The sequence below is a fragment of the Pan paniscus genome, chromosome 5 (assembly GCF_029289425.2).
Source record: "Pan paniscus chromosome 5, NHGRI_mPanPan1-v2.0_pri, whole genome shotgun sequence".
Lineage (NCBI taxonomy): Eukaryota > Metazoa > Chordata > Mammalia > Primates > Hominidae > Pan > Pan paniscus.
The window spans coordinates 17694345-17713600 of record NC_073254.2 but is presented as its reverse complement, the minus strand read 5'-3'; the positions used below and the strand labels follow the sequence as shown (position 1 = coordinate 17713600).

General features: G+C 46.7%; 1 protein-coding gene across 6 annotated transcripts in view; it reads right to left on the bottom strand.

The window, feature by feature from the left end:
- The window catches only part of RIPK1 (receptor interacting serine/threonine kinase 1), a 50575-nt gene extending 32513 nt beyond the window's left edge, over positions 1-18062 (bottom strand). Inside the window, exons 1-4 of one of the 6 annotated variants that reach the window (XM_055113144.2) lie at positions 16171-18060; positions 11574-15743; positions 3243-3469; positions 2298-2454 (exon numbers count right to left, since the gene is read on the bottom strand). In XM_055113144.2, coding sequence (XP_054969119.2) covers positions 2298-2454; positions 3243-3469; positions 11574-12023 — 834 coding nt within the window. In that variant the 5' untranslated portion in view covers positions 12024-15743; positions 16171-18060. Of the gene's footprint in view, positions 1-2297; positions 2455-3242; positions 3470-11573 lie in introns of those variants that run through there. The other 5 variants (XM_055113145.2, XM_057302673.2, XM_034961372.3 and 2 more) reach the window with 5 other exon arrangements.
- Positions 18063-19256: the final 1194 nt, after the last annotated feature.

The following is a 19256-nucleotide window of genomic DNA, read 5'->3' as shown; positions in this document are numbered from 1 at the left end:
TATACAAACAAGATGTTTCCTAAAAATGTATATGTATTTTGGTCGTTGGTTAACAGGAAAAAAATTTTAATGATAGAAGTGAGATTCCCCCTCAAACCATATTTATGACATAACATAGCAGAGCTACACTGTTAATAGCTTGATCACCACCATACAGAAAGTAGCAGAAAAGATGTTTTCTCTTCTTCCTTGGTATACCTTTGGACTTAGGAAAAACTTCTGAGTAAGCAAAGTTGGTCCCCCTCTCTCCTCTCTTTCTGCTTCTCTCTCAGGTCCTCCTGATGCCCTGACTGAGTCCAAACAGGCACACCTGAACTTTCCCTGATCTTGCACAATGCCTCATGTCCCCAATGATTTCTCTCTCATCTCAGAAGCTAAGCAGGGTTGGGCCTGGTTAGTACTTGGATGGGAGACCAAAGACTTATTTCCCAATCAAAATGTTTACTTCAAACAGCTGATCTTCTCTAGTTCTGGGGTGGAGAGCAATCTGATCAAACTATAATACCATGCGTATAAGTGATCACCTCTTCTCCTTCCCAAGGGTATTTTTGTGAGATGTCTGTTGGCTTGGCAATTGTGGGGTGGGAGAAGAAAGTGGAAAAGTGGGAGTATTTGCCATAAAGGCAGCCATATCCCGCCACCCCTCCCCATACCCTGTGCAATCTATGCTCTAGCCAAACCCAGGAATTTACAGTTCCCCAAATTTGGCAGTCTCTACATGGTATTCTCTCTGCCTAGAACACTTGTTCTCTAATTCTCTGCTTCAAAACGTCTACATGTCCTTCACATTGGAAGCCTTTTCTGTCTATTCCAGGCTGAGTGGGTGCCTCTCATGTGTACTCCCTCAGCAATGAGTATGTCTATCAAAACACCATCAGCTGGGAACGGTGGCTCATGCCTGTAATTCCAGAACTTCGGGAGGCCAAGGCAGTCGGATCACGAGGTCAGGAGTTCGAGACCAGCCTGACCAACATGGTGAAAACTTGTCTCTACTAAAAATTAAAAAAATAGCCAGGCATGGTGGTAGGCGCCTGTAATCCCAGCTACTCAAGAGGCTGAGGCAGGAGAGTTGCTTGAACCAGAGAGGTGGAGGTTGCAGTGAGCCGAGATTGCACCATTGCACTCCAGCCTGGGCGACAGAGCGAGACTCCTCTAAAAAAAAAAATACCACCACACAGCTGGGTGCAGTGGCTCATGCCCATAGTCCCAGCTACTCAGGAGGCTGAGGTGAGAGGATCATTTAGGGCCAGGAGTTCAAGCCTGCAGTGCACTATGATTGTGCCACTGCGCCCCAGCCTGGGCAACACAGTGAGACCTTGTTCTCTTACAAAAGAAAAAAAAAAAAAACCCCATCACACCATACCACTTATTTAGTTATCTGCCTCCTTTTACTCTCCTACGTCATATTAGCAAGGCCTTCATCTTAACAGGCACATAAGCTTTTAAAAATGTTTTCAAATCATTTGACTTTGGTAAACAATTTTTATTTTTGTTTTAAATCCTATCCAGTGTTGTTGCCAATAATGTTCTATATTTAATTTAAAATAAAACTTTGTTGAATGGTATCAAAGTGCAACCACTAATATTCTATCTGCTCTCACGGTCATTTATAGTGTATATCCTTTCATTAATCCATATTTAATGTCATCCCATCATGCATATACTCCACATCAGATGATGTCTGCATCACGAAGACAGGGCTTGTCTCTGAACTGTAGATTGCAGAGCAGTGGACAGGTATGGTAAACAGCCAATCACATTCCTAAGATACAGACTATGGAGGACTGTCCACAGGATCGAGAGGATGAATAGACCACTCTCAGGGCAGTAAAAGGCAAGGAAGATTTTCTCTTTTTTTCAGAGACAGGGTCTTGCTCTGTTCACATGCACCTTTTATTTTTTGTAGAGAGGGGATTTCACTGTGTTATCCAGGCTGGTCTTGAGCACCAAGGCTCAAGTGATCCTCCTGCCAAAAGTGCTGAGATTACAGAAGTGACCCACAGAGCCCAATCAAGGCATAGATGTTTTAAGGAGAAACTGACTTCAGGAAATCCAGCCTGTAATCCCAGCTACTTGAGAGGCTGAGGTGGGAGGATCACTTGAGACCAGGTGTTGGAGTTCAGCCTGGGCAACATAGCAAGACCTTGTCTCTATAAAAAAAGGAAAAGAAAATTCAAACTACCAAGCAATTTGCAAATTTTATGCTAACGAGCTGCAAACAAACACCCCAAAGGGAGCCATAACAGACAGCCAGGGCCCAAGCGCTGGGGATCCCCGTGCGGAGGGGCCCTCTCTACCTCGGCTTTCAGCACGTGCATCAGGTTGCCCTTCTCCATGTACTCCATCACCAGGGAGTACTTCCCTTCCTCTATGATGACGCCCAGGAGCTTCACCACCCGGCTGTGTCTCAGTCTGTTCATCATCTTCGCCTCCTCCAAGAGGGCCTCGTTGTGCCTGTGGGCAGGAAAGGTGCTATGCTGAGGCTGGCAGAGCCAGCGCCTCAAGAGCCTGGTGCACACCTCCAACACATCACTCCCACGTGCCGGGGTCATGCTTGGGTCTATACCAATCTCTTCCAGGCACAGGCCAGAAGCGTTAGAAGGCAGAGCGGTTTCTCACTTCCTCACAGTACTCCTGCCCAGTAACTGGCAGTGCATGCTCCAAAAATGTAAATCAATGAAGGAATGAATGAATGAATGAATGAAAAGTACATGAACAGCAGCAAGGTAACCTGAAAAAAGACCGTGCTGGACAGAACGATTAAAAAAAAAAAAAGCCTCTCTCAAAACCACTCTGACAAAGGAGGGAGAGAGGTGAAACCACTCCACTGGTTGCTTTAAAGGGAAGGCTCTCAGAACCTCTCAGGAATGAACTGCCTTTTCATTTTTATACTTAGGGCTGGTCCTCACTGAAAATGTGAAGCAAGTGAATAGGTCTGTCTTCACCCATCCTCCTGTTTCCTTTTCATAGTCCCCCCACCACACTTATCTCTTTGTCTTTCTCTATTTCCTTCTTGTTCATGTCTCTTCTGTTACTTACCAGCTGTGAGAGTCCTTCACTACCCAGTCTCAGAGTCCACATCAGCGACAATAACAATCCGAAGAGCCATCGTCACCCTGACATCTTGGCAGGCTCCCTCTCACTCTACCCACCAACGGGTCCGCAGCAGCCAACGGCTCCACAACAGCCAACGTCCCCATCCCGCTCAGAGCTCAGCCCACCCACCCCTGCTCCCTACTCACTCAATGCAGTTGGGCCCCTTGTACACTGTTTTCATGATCATGAGTCCCTGGGTTCTGTGGAAACACAGAGACACCTTCCCGAAGCCTCCGCTGTCCAGTTCTGCACTCTCCAGGAAGTCACTGGATTTCATCTTAATGACATTCAAGGACATGTCTGGTTGCATTCTGAAGCTCAAGAACGCCCAAAATGGTACCACGTTTTTCCCCCCCGCTGGCAGAGCTGTACCCTGTAAAGAAAACAGAGAGAAAACCTCAGGGCAAGACTATATATATATATATATATATATATATATATATATATATATGTAGTTTTTTTTCTCCTTTGGAGACAGGGTCTCACTTTGTCACTCAGGCTGGAGTGCAGTGGCACAATCATAGCTCACTGGAGCCTCGACCTCCTGGGCTCAGGCAATCCTCCTCCCTCAGCCTCCTTGAGTAGCTGGGACCACAGGTGCACCCCACTGTGACCAGCTGATTTTTTAATTATTTGTAGAGATGGGGGGGCCGGGGGATCTCACTATGTTGCCCAGGCTTGTCTCAAACTCCTAAGATCAAGGGATCCTCCCACCTCAGCCTCCCAAAGTGCTGAGATTACAGGTGTGAGCCATTGTACCTGGCAGAAAAGATCATTTTTAAAAACTTTTGTTAACATTCCACCACATGCTTGGTGTGCCTTGGATTTCTGAGGATAGACTTACAGTCATCTGATGAGCTATTTTTCATATTTTTAAGAATCAGAGAAGACTATAATATTTATTCCCTCAGCCTTTTTATATCTGGCAATATGGAGCATTAGAAAATTTTAAGAACCCTCCAGCTATAAAGACACAAGTATGTTGGACAACATAATACAAACATTCATTGAAATGCATACCAAAACTCCGTGGAAAGGAAAAGAACTCTAGGGACAGAAACAGAGCACCGGAGGCAGGCAGTAGCTCACACAGGGGAGTGCCAACCTCGCCATCCAGAAGTCAAGGTTTAAAGCCCAGCTGAGGTCAAGGAATACAAGAAAAGAAGGTAGAATGAAGAATCCCCCCTTAACACGGCACTGCTCAATGTGCAACCCTTTGATGAAAGGATGAACTAGAAAAAAAGCAGCCCATGGCAAACAAACATATTTGTCTTGGACTGGGCACAAGGTATTTAAAAAAAAAAAAAAGTTTGTGCAAATTTATAACCTAGGGCCTGTCTTCAAATAGATACAGACTTTGAATTGAGAGGATCGCCTAAACTATGAACTTTTACACAGGAAGTGGTCACAGGCTGATGCCATCCTGAGGTTATAGGCTAAAGCAAACAACAACCTCAAGCCAGGCCAGACAGAATTCCTACAAATACAAATTTAACATGAGCTCCCTTTCCAAAATTATAAAACACAAAAGAAAAAATTCACTGTGAGACAGACCCTGCAGCTACAGCAAGCAGCGCTAGTAAGCACCAAAGAACTTCAGTAAATTAACAACTGAAAGGCATTAGAAAATGAATAGGTTTAAGTAATTATGAACAAAAGAAGGAATCTGAAGAATATAAAAAGAACAATGCACACTCTAAGAAGAAAATGTGAAAAAGGAGTAGAATTTGGAGAATGTCCATCAGGGCTGTGAAGTATACAGTGTCAGATCTCAAAGCACAGCTATTTGCTTCATCCTTCCTCCCTTCTTTTCTTCCATTCATTCATTTTCCCCAAACTGAAATATAGAATAAAAACCCATGGAGAACCACAAGGAGACACCACTACACAACTACCAGGATATCCAAAACTAAAAAGACTAATACACCAAACACTGGCAAACATGTGAAGCAACCAGACCTCTCAAACATCACTGGTGGGAGTATAAAATGGTACAAACACTTTGGGAAAAGGGCTGGCAAAAAGCTTCGTGGCAAAACAGAAACTCCATGCAAACCAACAGGACACGGACACACTGGTGTGTGCATGTGAATGTGCGTGTCTGTGTTTTGCTTTGAGAGTAAAAGGAGGGCTATGGATGTTTTGTATTCCAGAAATACCCACATCCCGGCTGGGCGCCGTGGCTCACGTCTGTAATCCCAGCACTTTGGGAGGCTGAGGCGGGCGGATCACGAGGTCAGGAGTTCAAGACCAGCCTGGCCAACATGGTGAAACCCCGTCTCTACTAAAAATACAAAAATCAGCCAGGCGTGGTGGCACGCGCCTCTAATCCCAGCTACTCAGGAGGCTGAGGCAGGAGAATTGCTTAAATTTGGGAGGCGGAGGTTGCAGTGAGCCGAGATCGCATGCCACTGCACTCCAGCTTGGGCAACAAAGTGAGACTCTGTCTCAAAAAATTTAAAATAAAATAAAATAATAAATATCTACATCCAGATACAGACCATGAAAAATACTCTTTCTGGGGCATAAAATATTCATTGAAATTTCATAGGCATTTATTTTGTTTATAAAACCACAAACACCTGCACTATGACCCAGCAATTCCAATCCCAAGAGAAATGAAAACGTATGTTGGAAAAAGCACTTGTAAAATGTTCATAGCAACTTTATTTATAATAGCTCCAAACTGGAAACAGCTGCCCATCAGTAAGAGAATGAGTGAACACACTGGTGTATGAACACGATGGGATACTACTCAGCAATAAAAATGAACTACTGATACACAGGAATGAAAACCGCATGAACGAAATGCAAAAACGTGATAAGTGAAAGTCGCCTTATACAAAAGCATACATACTATGTAATTCTATTTATGTGACGGTTCAGAAGTCAAAACCAATCTGTGTCAGAAAAAGAACACTGGCCGCCTGTGAGCACGGTGAGGCTGAGTGGGCAGGGGCATGAAGGAACTTTCTGGGGTGATGATAATGTTGTAAGATATCAATGGGGGCTAGGGTTGCAGGCATACGCATCTGCCCATACTCAGCAGATGTACTCCCAACAACATCAAAAGACAAACCTGTAAACATATTGAACTCTAGCTATGGTATGCATGCTGAAGTATTTCGAGATGTGTACTGATGTGTACTTGGAAATACATCAAAAAGTCAGACAGAATGATGGACAGATGACGGGAAAGGAGATGGAGAATTACACGATGAAGCAAGCGGTGTTAAGACGATACTCGTGGTGGACGTAACCTTCAGACTTGGTGTTTTTCATAATAAAATGTTGGAGGGCAGGGAGTTAAAAAATGAAAAAAGAAATACCTTGGGGAGAGGGGATTCTGGAAACTCCTAGGCTGCCCATGGTGTTGCACAGTGGCCAGCTACAGGTGACCCGGGTAACTAGCCTTCTACACCTCATCTAAAGGCTGGGGCCAGCTCTGTCTAGCGGAGGAAGCTCATACAGCAGCACCTATGGGCCTTCTTTCCTAGGACATAAGACATCACCAAACAAGAGAAGTGCCTCAGGAAACAACTACATCAGTGGGACGTGGGCAGTGGGTAGAGGTGGGGGGCTGCCTAGACGAAGGCCTGAAGACTGAGGGGTGGGGTGAGGCACACGCTTGAGGTAAGAGACCAGGAGCCATAGCTCCGAGAGCACGGGCCCTCCACTATGAGCGTGGACTCTAGCTCTGTGACTCACCAACCTGTGACCTTGGGGCACTTACTTATGCCTCAGTTTCCTCATCTGCAAAGTGAAACAATAATGACCACCTCACAGAAGTGGTAAGGATTATGAGAAAAAAAAAGTATACGTTCATGTATGTATATGTATAAATATACATATATTTGTATATGTATATATGTAATATATAATATGATATAAAAATGTATATATATGTGTGTATATATACATATATTTGCATATGTGTGTATGCATATATTGTATATGTAGATATATAGCTATATTTGTCTATGTGTATATACATATATGTATATATTTGTCTATGCGTATATATGTACATATGTATATATTTGTGAAAACACGTTTGTTGCCTGCTTTATGTCTCTAGCTATGGTTGGCCCAGCCGCCCACATGTGTTTATCCACACGGGTGTTGTTTCCTTGGGCTTTGAGAATGCCAACATTCTCAGCTGGGATCACTCTGTCAGCAGGGCCCTACTGACCAATCCTAGTGAGAATGAGGTAGGAGCGGGTGGAGACAGAGGGCATAAAAGATAACATTGATTTTAGGCCTCCTTTTTCATTCACTACACATCACTGGAGCATGCAGAACTGTGAAGCCTTCCCCATTCCATAAGGGTCATCTGTCCCACCCTCTTAGGCCACATTCTTCCAACTTCTTGCCTGGTTAGGTGTCAGAGAACTGTCATTTTGTCAAGGAAGCCATCCTAAGTCTTCCCATTAGACACTTCCATAGGTAAGACAGTACTGTAATTGAGAATTATTTCTCATGAAGTTCACAGAAGGCAGGAAACTTGTCTTGTGCACCATCTCCAGAGCCTAGCAGAACCCAACGTATGCCGGCCCATCATCAATTGAATAACTATTTTAAAAAGAGAACTATTTAATTGTCCAAAAAAATAAAAATAAAAATATTGTTAAATGAATTACGGCACACTCCTAACAGAATATTATATAGCCATTCAAAATTGTTTTTGACGAATAAATCTGTAAAAATTATATTCACATTTGTGTGTGTTTTATATATATATATATGTAAATAGATAAAGATATAAGTACAGATAAAAAAGACATAAAGACACCAAAATGTTAACAAGGATTGTATCTTGATGATAGGGTGATTTTTACTTTCTTCTTTACACTTTTACTATGTTTTCCAATTTTCCACAATAGACATGAATTAAATGTAAAATTAAAATTATTTTTTTGAAAGGAATAATTCCTTGACTCAGTATTTCTTTACTCTGAGGGATCAAATCAGAGATGCTGATAAAGATTATGTGCAAAGCTGTTCCTGGTAGCATTACATAGAACAGCAAAAGTAGGTAAAACACTTAGCATGTACAGAGGAGAGAATCAGTTATGCCCATCAACACTGAAATATATCTAGCAGTTTGCAAAAGCGATGTTGTGAAAGAATGTTTAATAATATTTTAAAAAGGTCACAGACAGTAAAGAAACAGGCAGGAACTACAACATGCCCTGAAAAATGCCCTTTTGAGTAAAAGGTTTCTACTTTATGAGGAGTCCTATTTGGTATCTCTTCTTCAGTCTCAGCCACATCTCCTCAAATTTGTCAAGACCAACTAGGACCTGCAGGTGCTGCTGTGTGCGGTGGAGTTTGGGAAGGCCTCTAGTTGGGTCCACTGGACTTTGGGAGCTTAGCTCCTGACCCAAGTCAGTTCTCCTTACAGTCTTGCGGTTTGCTAGTTTAGTCTGTTAATCTTCTGCATCTTCTGCATGGTTTTCAGTGATTTCTTTTGTTTTTCCTATCCACCCCTCTTTTTTCCACATGAAAGATTCAACTTTATGAGCACTGAATATCTTAGGAAGGCCTTGTGAGTAGTTGAAGGATATACAAAAACAGTGAATTTAGGCAGCTTATATGGCCATACTGCATAACCATATTATTACAAAGCCATGACACAGAGTAACAAAGACATGCTGGCCTGTTATAGCAAATAATTTTAACTAATAATTATGTCCATTTGAAGGAATTTGTAAATGTTTTGCATAAATATTAATTTAGGGACTCAGGACAGTGAATTTTTTTCTATTGAAATTAATGTGAAATCTCAAGGAATTTCACGATTACCTTCTAAGGCAGGGTAAGTATACATATCAAAATATTCTAATTAACTTTTTCCCCATTTTTCTATGATGACCACACATAACAAGAGAATGGCAGAAAATGCTGGTTGCCCACCTGCCATTGCCCCCTTTCTTCCCACTAACAGAATTCTGATTTTGCTCAGCTATCCAAGTGACCAGAGGATTTCTCCAACTTCCTTGATTACAGCAGCCTGATGCTTTGCCTGGATAAACAAAAGCTCTGAGCAAGGAAGAGACTTAAGGACCAGCAAGAGACAAGAATTGAAACAGAGTTTAAACAAGCATCATAACCCCTGAAGCAAATTTTATCATGATTTCAATTTGCAAATAAAGAACCTAAGATTTGGAGCTAAGTGATTCACCTAAAGTGGTAGGATCCTGGAATGAAATATTTGTCCCTTCATTCAAACTTTCACTATTGGCTCACTAATACATGCTGCTTCTCTAGATAGCAAATAATCTGTCTTCGGAAAAATCCAGATGCAAAGACCCACCCTTACAGCCTTACTCATGTATATTAAATGAATGTGCGACAGTCAGAAACACGGAGAAAGTACAGAATAAACTTTTTAAATACAGGAAGGTGGGGTGCAGGGGCTCATGCCTGTAATCCCAGCACTTTGGGAGGCCAAGGGGGGCAGATTGCCAAGAGTTTGAGACCAGATTGGCCAACGTGGTGAAGCCCTGTCTCTACTAAAAATACAAAAATTAGCCAGGCGTGGTAGTGCATGCCTGCAATCCCAGCTTCTTGGGAGGCTGAGGCAGGAGAACTGCTTGAACCCGGGAGGCGAAGGTTACATTAAGCCGCGATCGCGCCACTGCACTCCAGCCTGGGCGACAGAGCAAGACTCTGTCTCAAAAATAAAAATACACGGCTCATGTATTTTTGAAATATATGGTTCAAAATCAATGTTCTACAGATTAATACAGTCAACCTTTTTTTTGCCAGAATGTAATATCCAACTAAAGCATGGGAAATTAAATATTTTCTTCAAATTCCCAGATCATATGGGTGTTAACACGTTATAGATTAATAAGCACCAAAAAGTAAGCTGCCCAGTTTGAAAGAGGCTGTTTAAGAACTTTTCTTAATACTCATTAATATTCACAATCCAGAAAGTACAACATATCTCTGGGGCTCAGTATAGTTCAGACAGAGGAAAATGAGTATTAAAAGTTATCATTTTTGCTATTTTATCAGTAATAATGATACACTCCAAATTTCATTTTAAACAAGCCTAGTCTTCACTTTTTGTGAATAGAAGAGCTGCAGTATTCCCCATTTCTTTCTTTCTTTATTTTTTTGATACAGAGTCTCCCTCTGTCGCCCAGGATAGAGTGTAAGTGGCAATCTCGGCTCACTGCAACTACCGCCTCCTGGGTTCAAGCCATTCTCCTGCCTCAGCCTCCCGCGTAGCTGGGATTACAGGGACCCGCCATCACACCTGGCTAATTTTTGTATTTTTAGTAGAGACGGGGTTTTGCCATGTTGGCCAGGCTGGTCTCGAACTCCTGACCTCAGGTGATCCTCCCACCTCGGCCTCCGAAGTGCTCGGATTACAGGAGTGAGCCACCGTGCCCGACCCAGTATTCCACATTTCTAACAAGACAATTTCCTCTTGACTCAGTCCATCTTCCTAGCAGTCACAGAATGCAGATGAGTACTAAGACACTGCACATTTCAAAGTTCACTTCCTGCCTTGGATTCTTCAAGTGTAAGTCAGGGAAGAATTAATCATTGGAACAGCCTCCTGCTTTGCCCAAAATAAAAAAAAGCTCTGATTAAGGGAGAGCCAAATGGTCAGCAAGAGAGAAAGAACTAACCCCAGACCTCCCCCTGCCCCCGCAACCTCCGCATCCCTGTGAGGCTTTGTCAAATGCTTAGGGAAGGAGGATGCAGCCTATCCTCTTCCCAACCCTCAAGAGGGTCCGCAGCACTTCACAAAAGCACCTGCCAGTGACAGAAGCCTGCTAGGGTTACCACATTCGTCCCCTCAGTCGTCTAAGATCACGCAGAAATGCTTTTGTTTTTGGAACCTGCTGCGGCCTCAAGCGCAACAGTAAAAGGCCCTTTCAAAGGGCTGGTAAGGGAAGAGCCCAAACTGTTTTTTCTTAATGATAGGGCAGTAGGAGCCCACCTTCTCCACCAAAACAACAACATTAATGGCGTGTGGGACTGCCTAGTCCACCCTCACGCGGTAACCGCGGCCCAAAGGCAGGTCTCCGCCCGCTACCAGTCCAGCGCCCCGACCTCTGGCACAGAGGCGGCCAGCGGACTCCGGATAAGCAGAGACACCTAGCGGAGCACCCCTGACTTCCGGGAGCGCCCGCGGCCCCGCCCACCGCCCGACTTCCGGTACCGGCGGGGCCCGCCCGCCCGCCGCGCGCACCCCGGGCAGAGTCCCTCTCCTTCCGGGAAGCCCGCGGCCGCCCCGGCCTCCACGCAAGCACCCGAGCGTTACTTTCGTTTCCGCGGCAAACGTCTGGAGGCCCGGGTGAGGGAAGAAGCGGCGGCGGAGGGTTGGGGATTACTCCGACGCCGCGGCAGCCTTGCCCGGGCGTGCTGGGGGAGGGCGCGCGAACCCCGACCGGGGGTCACCGGGACTGAGCCCGGCGGCCTCCGGAATGTTCCCCGCGCGGTGCCAGTCCGCTCACCGCGCCCTTCTCCGTGGCCGCGCCGTCCAGCCAAGTCCTGCCGCGCTCCGTCGTCCCCGCCCGGATGGCCGCGCTCTGGCGCCCCAGCTGTGGGTCCTCTGGAGTCGCCGCGCTCCGGCAGCTGGCCCGCCGTCCGCGTCGAGCGCGCCCGGCTGGAGGGCGTGGACTGTTCGCGCTGCCTCCTCCCCCTGCCCCGGCCCTTGCCGGGGAGGAGGACCGCGAGAGCGCCGCCCCGCCGCTCGTGGGACCTCGCGCCCAGGGTCTGAGTCCCGGAGCTCTCTTGCGGGCTAGAGGATCGCGGACTTTGTTTTCAAGCGAGTGGGGCGGCCTACGTAAAAGAGGAAACCGAAACCTCCGCGCGCACGAGAGGGAGAAGGGTCTGGAGGGAAGCACTGGGTGGATTACAGCGGGGGCGCTATCCGGAGGATTCAGAGCTCTGCGGGTTAGCATAGGCAAGTTAGCATTCCTCTACCTTCATCTGTAAAGTGGGGCTGTCGAGGAGGAAATGTGATTATTTTGCAGCCCTTTAAAATGGTAATTGTGAAGTCTCGAGCAAAGTTGGAACTGCATGCTATTCATGTTATATTAAAAATCAAATAATAAAATTATATGCACATCAGGCCGGGCGCGGTTGTTCACGCCTGTAATCCCAGCACTTTGGGAAGCCAAGGCGGGCGGATCACTTGAGGTCAGCAGTTCGAGACCAACCTGGCCAACATGGTGAAACCCCATCTCTACTAAAAAATACAAAAATCAATTGGGCGTGGTGGCGGGCACCAGCAATCCCAGCTACTCGGGAGGCTGAGGCAGGAGAATCCCTTGAACCTGGGAGGTGGAGATTGTAGTGAGCCGAGATCGCGCCACTGCACTTCAGCCTGGGTGACAAGAGCAAGATTCCGTCTCAAAAGGAAAAAAAAAAGCACAACAGGATTACATACTGTGAAAAGATATGTATGTCAAGAGAACGAGCCACGTTCACAACACGAGCCACAGACTGGGAGAAAATATTTGCAAAAGACATATCTGATAAAGCACTGTGACCCAAAATATACCAAAAAAACCCTCTTAAAATGCAACAATATGAAAATGTGCAACTTGATTAAAAGTGGGCAAAAGCTCTGAACAGTCACCTCACCATGGATGTATATGCATATGAAAAGATACTCAATATCATGTCATTAAAGAATTGCAATTTTAAAAAACTGAAATACTATTACACATTTATTAGAATGACTAAAATTCAGAACACTGACAACAACAAATGTTGATGAAGATCTGGAGCACAAGGAACTCCCATACATTCCTAGTGGGAATGCCTAATGTTAGAGTCTGGAAGACATTTTGGCAATTTCTTAACCAAGCTCTTCTTACCATAAGATGAAGCAACTCCACAGCTTGGTATTTACCCAAACGAGTTGAAAGCTTGTGCCCATACGAACACCTGTACAAGAATGTCTATAGCAGCTTTATTCATAATTGCCAAAACTTGAGGGCATCCAAGATATCATTTAATGGGTGGACAGATAAGCTGTGGTACATCTATACAATGGAATATTAAGTGCTAAAAGGAAATGAGCTCTGAAGCCACACACACACACAAAAAAAAATCCTTGAGCAATCCTAAATGTATAAATCTAAGTGAAAGAAGCCAATCTGAGAAGACTACATAATGCATGATTCCAACTATGTGACATTCTGGAAAAGGAAAAACTACGGAGATAGTAAAAAAGATCAGTGGCTGCCAGGGATTTGCAAGGAAGGAGGGATGGATAGGTGGGGCACAAGGGATTTTTAGGGCAGTGGAGTCTGATACTACAGTGTTGGATACATCTCTATACATTTGTCAAATGTATCTTGAATATACACAAAGAGCAAAACCTAACAAACTGGACTTTGGCTGATAATGTATATGTTTTATCCATATTGGTTCATTTTTGTAACCATGAATCTATGTTGGTTATCAGGTGTAACAAATATTCCACAGTAATGCAGGATGTTGATGGTAGGGGAGGCTGTACAGTCCAGGATGTTTGTGGAAGGGGATATTTTCTTTCTGCTTAGTTTTGCTGTAAACCAAAACAGCTCTAAAACAAAGTCTATTCATTATTTTTTAAAAGATGTACACATATCAAAAAAGATGAAAGGCAGAGCTATTCACTCAGCAAAGCTTTCTATCTACTGTATGCCAAGCAGGTACTAGATACAAGAGTATCTGGTGATAGATACAAGAAATACAAAAAGGAATTCATTCCTTCAATAAATATTTACTGAGCACCTGTTCTAGGCACTGAAGACTCGGTTGTGAATTAAACATAAAAAATCTCTATGTTCTGGCCGTGTGTAGTGGCTCACACCTGTAATCCTAGCACTTTGGGAGGCCAAGTCGGGCGGATTGCCTGAGCTCAGGGGTTCCGGACCAGCCTGGCAAACATGATGAAACCTCGTCTCTACTAAAAATACAAAAATTAGCTGGGCGTGGTGGTGCACGCCTGTAGACCCAGCTACTCAGGAGGCTGAGGCGGGAGAATTGCTTGAACCCAGAAGGCAGAGGTTGCAGTGAGCCAAGATTGCTCCAGCCTGGGTGACAGAGCAAGACTCCGTCTCAAAAAACAATAAAAAATAAAAAACTCTATGTTCCATTCGTGGAGCTTGCATTCTAATGGGGAAGACAAAAAGTTATTGCCCATCACTGTCCTCTGGACATCATGTGACCTTGGGAGGTTGGAAATGCGTTGTTTTTGCTTCATTTTGTGTTCAGTGTTTTAACTCAGAAACATCTATTTGGGAGCTTTACTCATTACTCCCAGCAAAAGCCATGAGTGTAGACTGTGCATGAGATGAAGGAACTGGTCCTTGCAGAACACCAGAATGGAAAAGGCAAGAAACAGCCCAAGGTGAGGAAGGAAAACCAGCGAGAACAAAGAGCTGGTACTATCTCTGAAGCACGTGGAGGCCAAAGTGTGAATATGAGGGGGTAGGTCTCTTGGCCACAGGCCTGAAACCAAATGAACCCCCACCCCCAGGCTGCAGTTCCCAGTGCACTTGGAAATGAGACCCTGACTCCTCCAGGTGAGCCTGGGAGACCTCCCTGACTCCTTTCCATCTCCCCCTCCTCCCCCACACCCATCCCCAAGGCCTGCCCTCTACGCCCACATTTCTTCCCACTTCGGATCCTGTGCCTGGTCTAATGCCCAGGCCCCCTCCCGAGCCTCTGGTCTCCCTAGAGCCACTCCCCACTGTCGGGACACCTCATCTGTGCTCCCCAAAACGCCACGCAAAGCACTGGAGAGCCTTGGACAATGAACACAACCCGCACCCCCAGCCACCCCCACGCCACAGCCGCACGGCACCTCAGAAAGCCGTGTCTTTTTTTTTTTTTTTTTTTTTTTTGAGATGGAGTCTGGCTCTGTCGCCCAGGCTGGAGTGCTGGAGTGCAGTGGCGCGATCTCAGCTCACTGCAAGCTCCGCCTCCCGGGTTCACGCCATTCTCCTGCCTCAGCCTCCCGAGTAGCTGGGACTACAGGCGCCCGCCACCACGCCCGGCTAATTTTTTGTATTCTTTTTTTTTTTTTAGTAGAGACGGGGTTTCATCATGTTAGCCAGGATGGTCTCCATCTCCTGACCTCGTGATCCGCCCGCCTCGGCCTCCCAGAGTGCTGGGATTACAGGCGTGAGCCACTGCGCCCGACCAGAAAGCGGTGTCTTAATCCTCTTGTCCTTCCTCCTAAATCTCCTGGGGCCCTCAGGATCCGCTCAAAGCCACCTCGTTAAAACGGTTTCTTCTCCACCTGCCCCTCCCTTGATCCAGCCTCACTGAGGTCACAGCCTCCACCTCTGGCCATCCTGAACCCCTCCCAAAGTCACCTCTTCGCAAACTCCTGGTCCCCCTTAGAAGGCCCCACGTCCATCACGGGATTAATTCCACTCACCCTCAAACACCGCGGCCCGGAGGCTCTGATTCCCACCTCCCACCCTAGAGGAGGTTCTCTTGACCCCGCCGGCGCGACCCTCCCCAGCACGACCCTTCCTCCCGAAGGTGATTCGTCATCTTGCTGGCGGGCCCCACAGACCGCAGGCTCTGCAGGCGAGGGCTGAGCCCGGCTCCGCGGATTCTCAGTCCCTGGAGGAGTGCTCCGGGGAAGGAAGGGCCCCATCCGTTTCGCTGAGTTACTGAAAGAATTAGAATGGGTAAGAGTGCTCGGATTTGGAACTGGAGACTAGTGACTTTGAAAGACAGAGAAGAACCAGGACAGACGTCATCCTGCGGATCCCAGAGCAGAGAGGAGCAGTGAGAACACAGGGCCGGCAGGTGGGGAGGAGGCTGCAGGGGAGGGCTTCGGCCAGGGAAGGGCAGCGAGGAGGCGCCGGGGAGGGCGGCGTCCGCGCTGGCTGGGAGCTGCGGAGGCGGAAACCGGCTGCGCGCTGCAGGGGACCCGCCAGAGACCGTTGCTGACCCCGCCGAGACGCCACCGCCTCCCCGGGGCTCTTGGCTGAGCGACCTCTCCTGTCTTCAGGTCCCATCTTTCGGTGGCAGCCGGTGGACCTGAAGCTCGCCACTCCCGTCCCCTACCCCGGCCGTGCGCGGGGACGCCCTCACCTGCCACCTTGTCTCCGTGTCGCGCTCCGAGCCTGGACGCCGATCCCCGAGGCGCAGGACCCGGCCGTGCTGCTGCCCTCGCCGCGGACTCCCACTCGGCCCCGGCGGGCACCGCCTTTTATATAGTAGCTTGTGGCGCCACGGAGCTTTTCCCACACTTGACGAGCAGTCTAACTGGGGCTCCGCCTGCCGGGACTAGCCGGGGAGGCGCGCGCGTTCGCGCGGCGGCGGAGGGCAGGGCTAGGCGCAGAGGCAGATCGGTCTACCCCCAGTCCGCCCCGCCCAGGGCGATGTCCGCGAATGCTCCCGCCAGCCTGAGGCCAGCCAGGTTCCCAAGGCGCGCGCTCGGCCTCACCCACCCCCAGCGCCAGGGCCTCTTCAGGACCGGGTTCAGAACCTGACATCCCAGAGAAGTAGGTTGGGAGCCTGCGGCGTCCAGGGCCTCCGCGCGAAGAAACAAGGCGTCTGCGGGAAAGGAGACAGAGCCTGGAACCCTGGGCTTTTCTACGTAAGGAAGCGAAGGTCGGGTGACAGCCAAGCTCCATGTTCCAGTGGGAAGGCCCCATGGGTCTGTGTTCCACGCCTCTTGTCATGAATATGGGGGATTCACTTAGAACCAAAGCATTTGTTCCAGGTCCCACCACTAACTAGTATAGTCCTGGGCCCAGAACCAGGCGTCCTCACTCCTAGTACCCAAGCCCTTCTCTAGCCACAGGTGTTTGGGCTGCGGTGTGGTGTAAGCAGCCCCGTTTTCCCGCAAAGTGATGGGAAGAGACACTGAGTCACACGGGCTCAGGACACTCCTTGTGTCCTCTATCAGGGGGTCCAGAGGCAGGGACTCGAGGGAGTTGATGCAGCAGTTCGTGATGTCATCAGATATCCCCCCATCCCCTTCCATCTCAGGCTGGACTCAATTGGAAGCATTTCATGTTGGCACGGTGACGTCCAGAGGAAGGGAACAGACAAATGGCTCTCTCTGGAGCACGGAGCGTCGCCCAGAAGCCGTGCCCTCCTGTTTCAAATTGACCAGAATTAGAGCTTTCTCCTGAGGGCCTGAATTAGGGAGAAGCAAGCCAGGTGCCTAAGGCACAAAATTTCAGGAGGGCCACACGCATAGGTGCCAACCCTGCATTTGCGCGGCCCTGAGAATCAGAGCCTCCTTCAATTTGACACCCTAGGTGCCTAGCTTGTTCTTATTAAGGTTGGGTACGGTGGCTCACGCCTGTAATCCCAGCATTTTGGGAGGCCGAGGCAGGCAGATCACGAGGTCAGGAGCTCCAGACTAGCCTGGCCAACATGGTGAAACCTCGTCTCTACTAAAAATACAAAAATTAGCCCGGCGTGGTGGTGCACGCCTGTAGACCCGGCTACTCAGGAGGCTGAGGCAGGAGAATCGCTTGAACCTGGAGGCGAAAGTTGCCATGAGCCGAGATTGCACCACTGCACTCCATCCTGAGCGACAGGCGAGACTCCGTCTCAAAAAAATAAAAATAAAAATAAATAAATTAATAAATAATATATAAATAAAATAACACCTTTAGTAAAATACAATTCACATACCATAATGTTCATCCTTTTAAAGCATGCAATTCAGTAGTTCTTAGTATATTGATGAAGCTGTGCAACTATCACCACTATCTAACTCCAGAAGATTTTCATCACCCTAAAAGGAACTGTGATACCCATTAGCAATTATTCTCCATTTCCTCCTTCCCACAATCCCTGGCAACCACAGATTTATTTTCTGTCTCTGTGGATTTTCCTATTTCGGGGATTTCATGCAAAATGAACCATACAATATGTGGTCTTTCGTGGCTGCTTCTTTTACTTAGCATAATATTTTAAAGGTTCATTCATGATGGGTCAAGGTAGCATTTGTCAGGCTTTATTTCTTTTTATGGCTGAATAATATAATAATATGTATACATATATCTATTTTGTTTACTCTTTCAATTGACAGACATTTGGGTTTTTTCCATCTTTGGCTATTATGAATAATGCTGCTATCAACATTCATGTATAAATATATGTATAGATGTATGTTTTCTTGAGCTTATCATGGATATATACCAGTGGGTAGAATTGGTGAGTCATATGGTATAACTCTATATTTAACTTTTTGAAGAACTGCCAAACTTGTTTTTGCAAAGCTACTGTGCAATTTTACGTTCCTGCCAGCAATATACAGGCATACCTCAGAGATATTGTGGGGTAGGTTCCAAACCACCACAATAAAGCGAATACCACAATAACGCAAATCACACAACGTTTTAGCAGCCCTATGCATATAATAGTTATATACTATACTGCAGTGTATTAAGTGCACGTTATGTCTCAAAAATGTAGATACCTTAATCATAACACATGTTATCACTAAGAAAAATGATGATAGTCATCTGAGCCTTCAGTGAGTCATAATCTTTTTGCTGGTGGAGTGGCCCGCCTCAATGTTAATGAACCTGACTGATCAAGGTGGTGGTTGCTGAAGGCTGGAGTGGCTGTGGCAATTTCTTTTTTTTTTTTTTTTTTTGAGACAGAGTCTCGCTCTGTCGCCCAGGCCAGAGTGCAGTGGCGCTATCTCGGCTCACTGCAAGCTCCGCCTCCCAGATTCACGCCATTCTCCTGCCTCAGCCTCCCCAGTAGCTGGGACTACAGGTGCCCGCCACCGCGCCCAGCTAATTTTTTGTATTTTTAGTAGAGATGGGGTTTCACCGTGTTAGCCAGGATGGTCTCGATCTCCTGACCTCGTGATCCACCCACCTCGGCCTCCCAAAGTGAGGCGTGAGCCACCGCGCCCGGCCGGCAATTTTTAAAAATCAGTTGGCTTCATCAATTGATTCTTCCTTTTATGAAAGATTTCTCTGTAGCATGTAACGCCATTTGATAGCATTTTATGCACAGTAGAACTTATTTCAAATTGGTGTCAATCTTCTCAAACCCTGCCACTGCTTTATCAACTTAGTTTGTTATATCCTAAATCTTTTGGTTTTTGTTTGTTTGTTTTGAGACAGAGTCTCGCTCTGTCAGCCAGGCTGGAGTGCAGTGGCACAATCTCAGTTCACCGCAACCTCCGTCTCCCAGGCTCA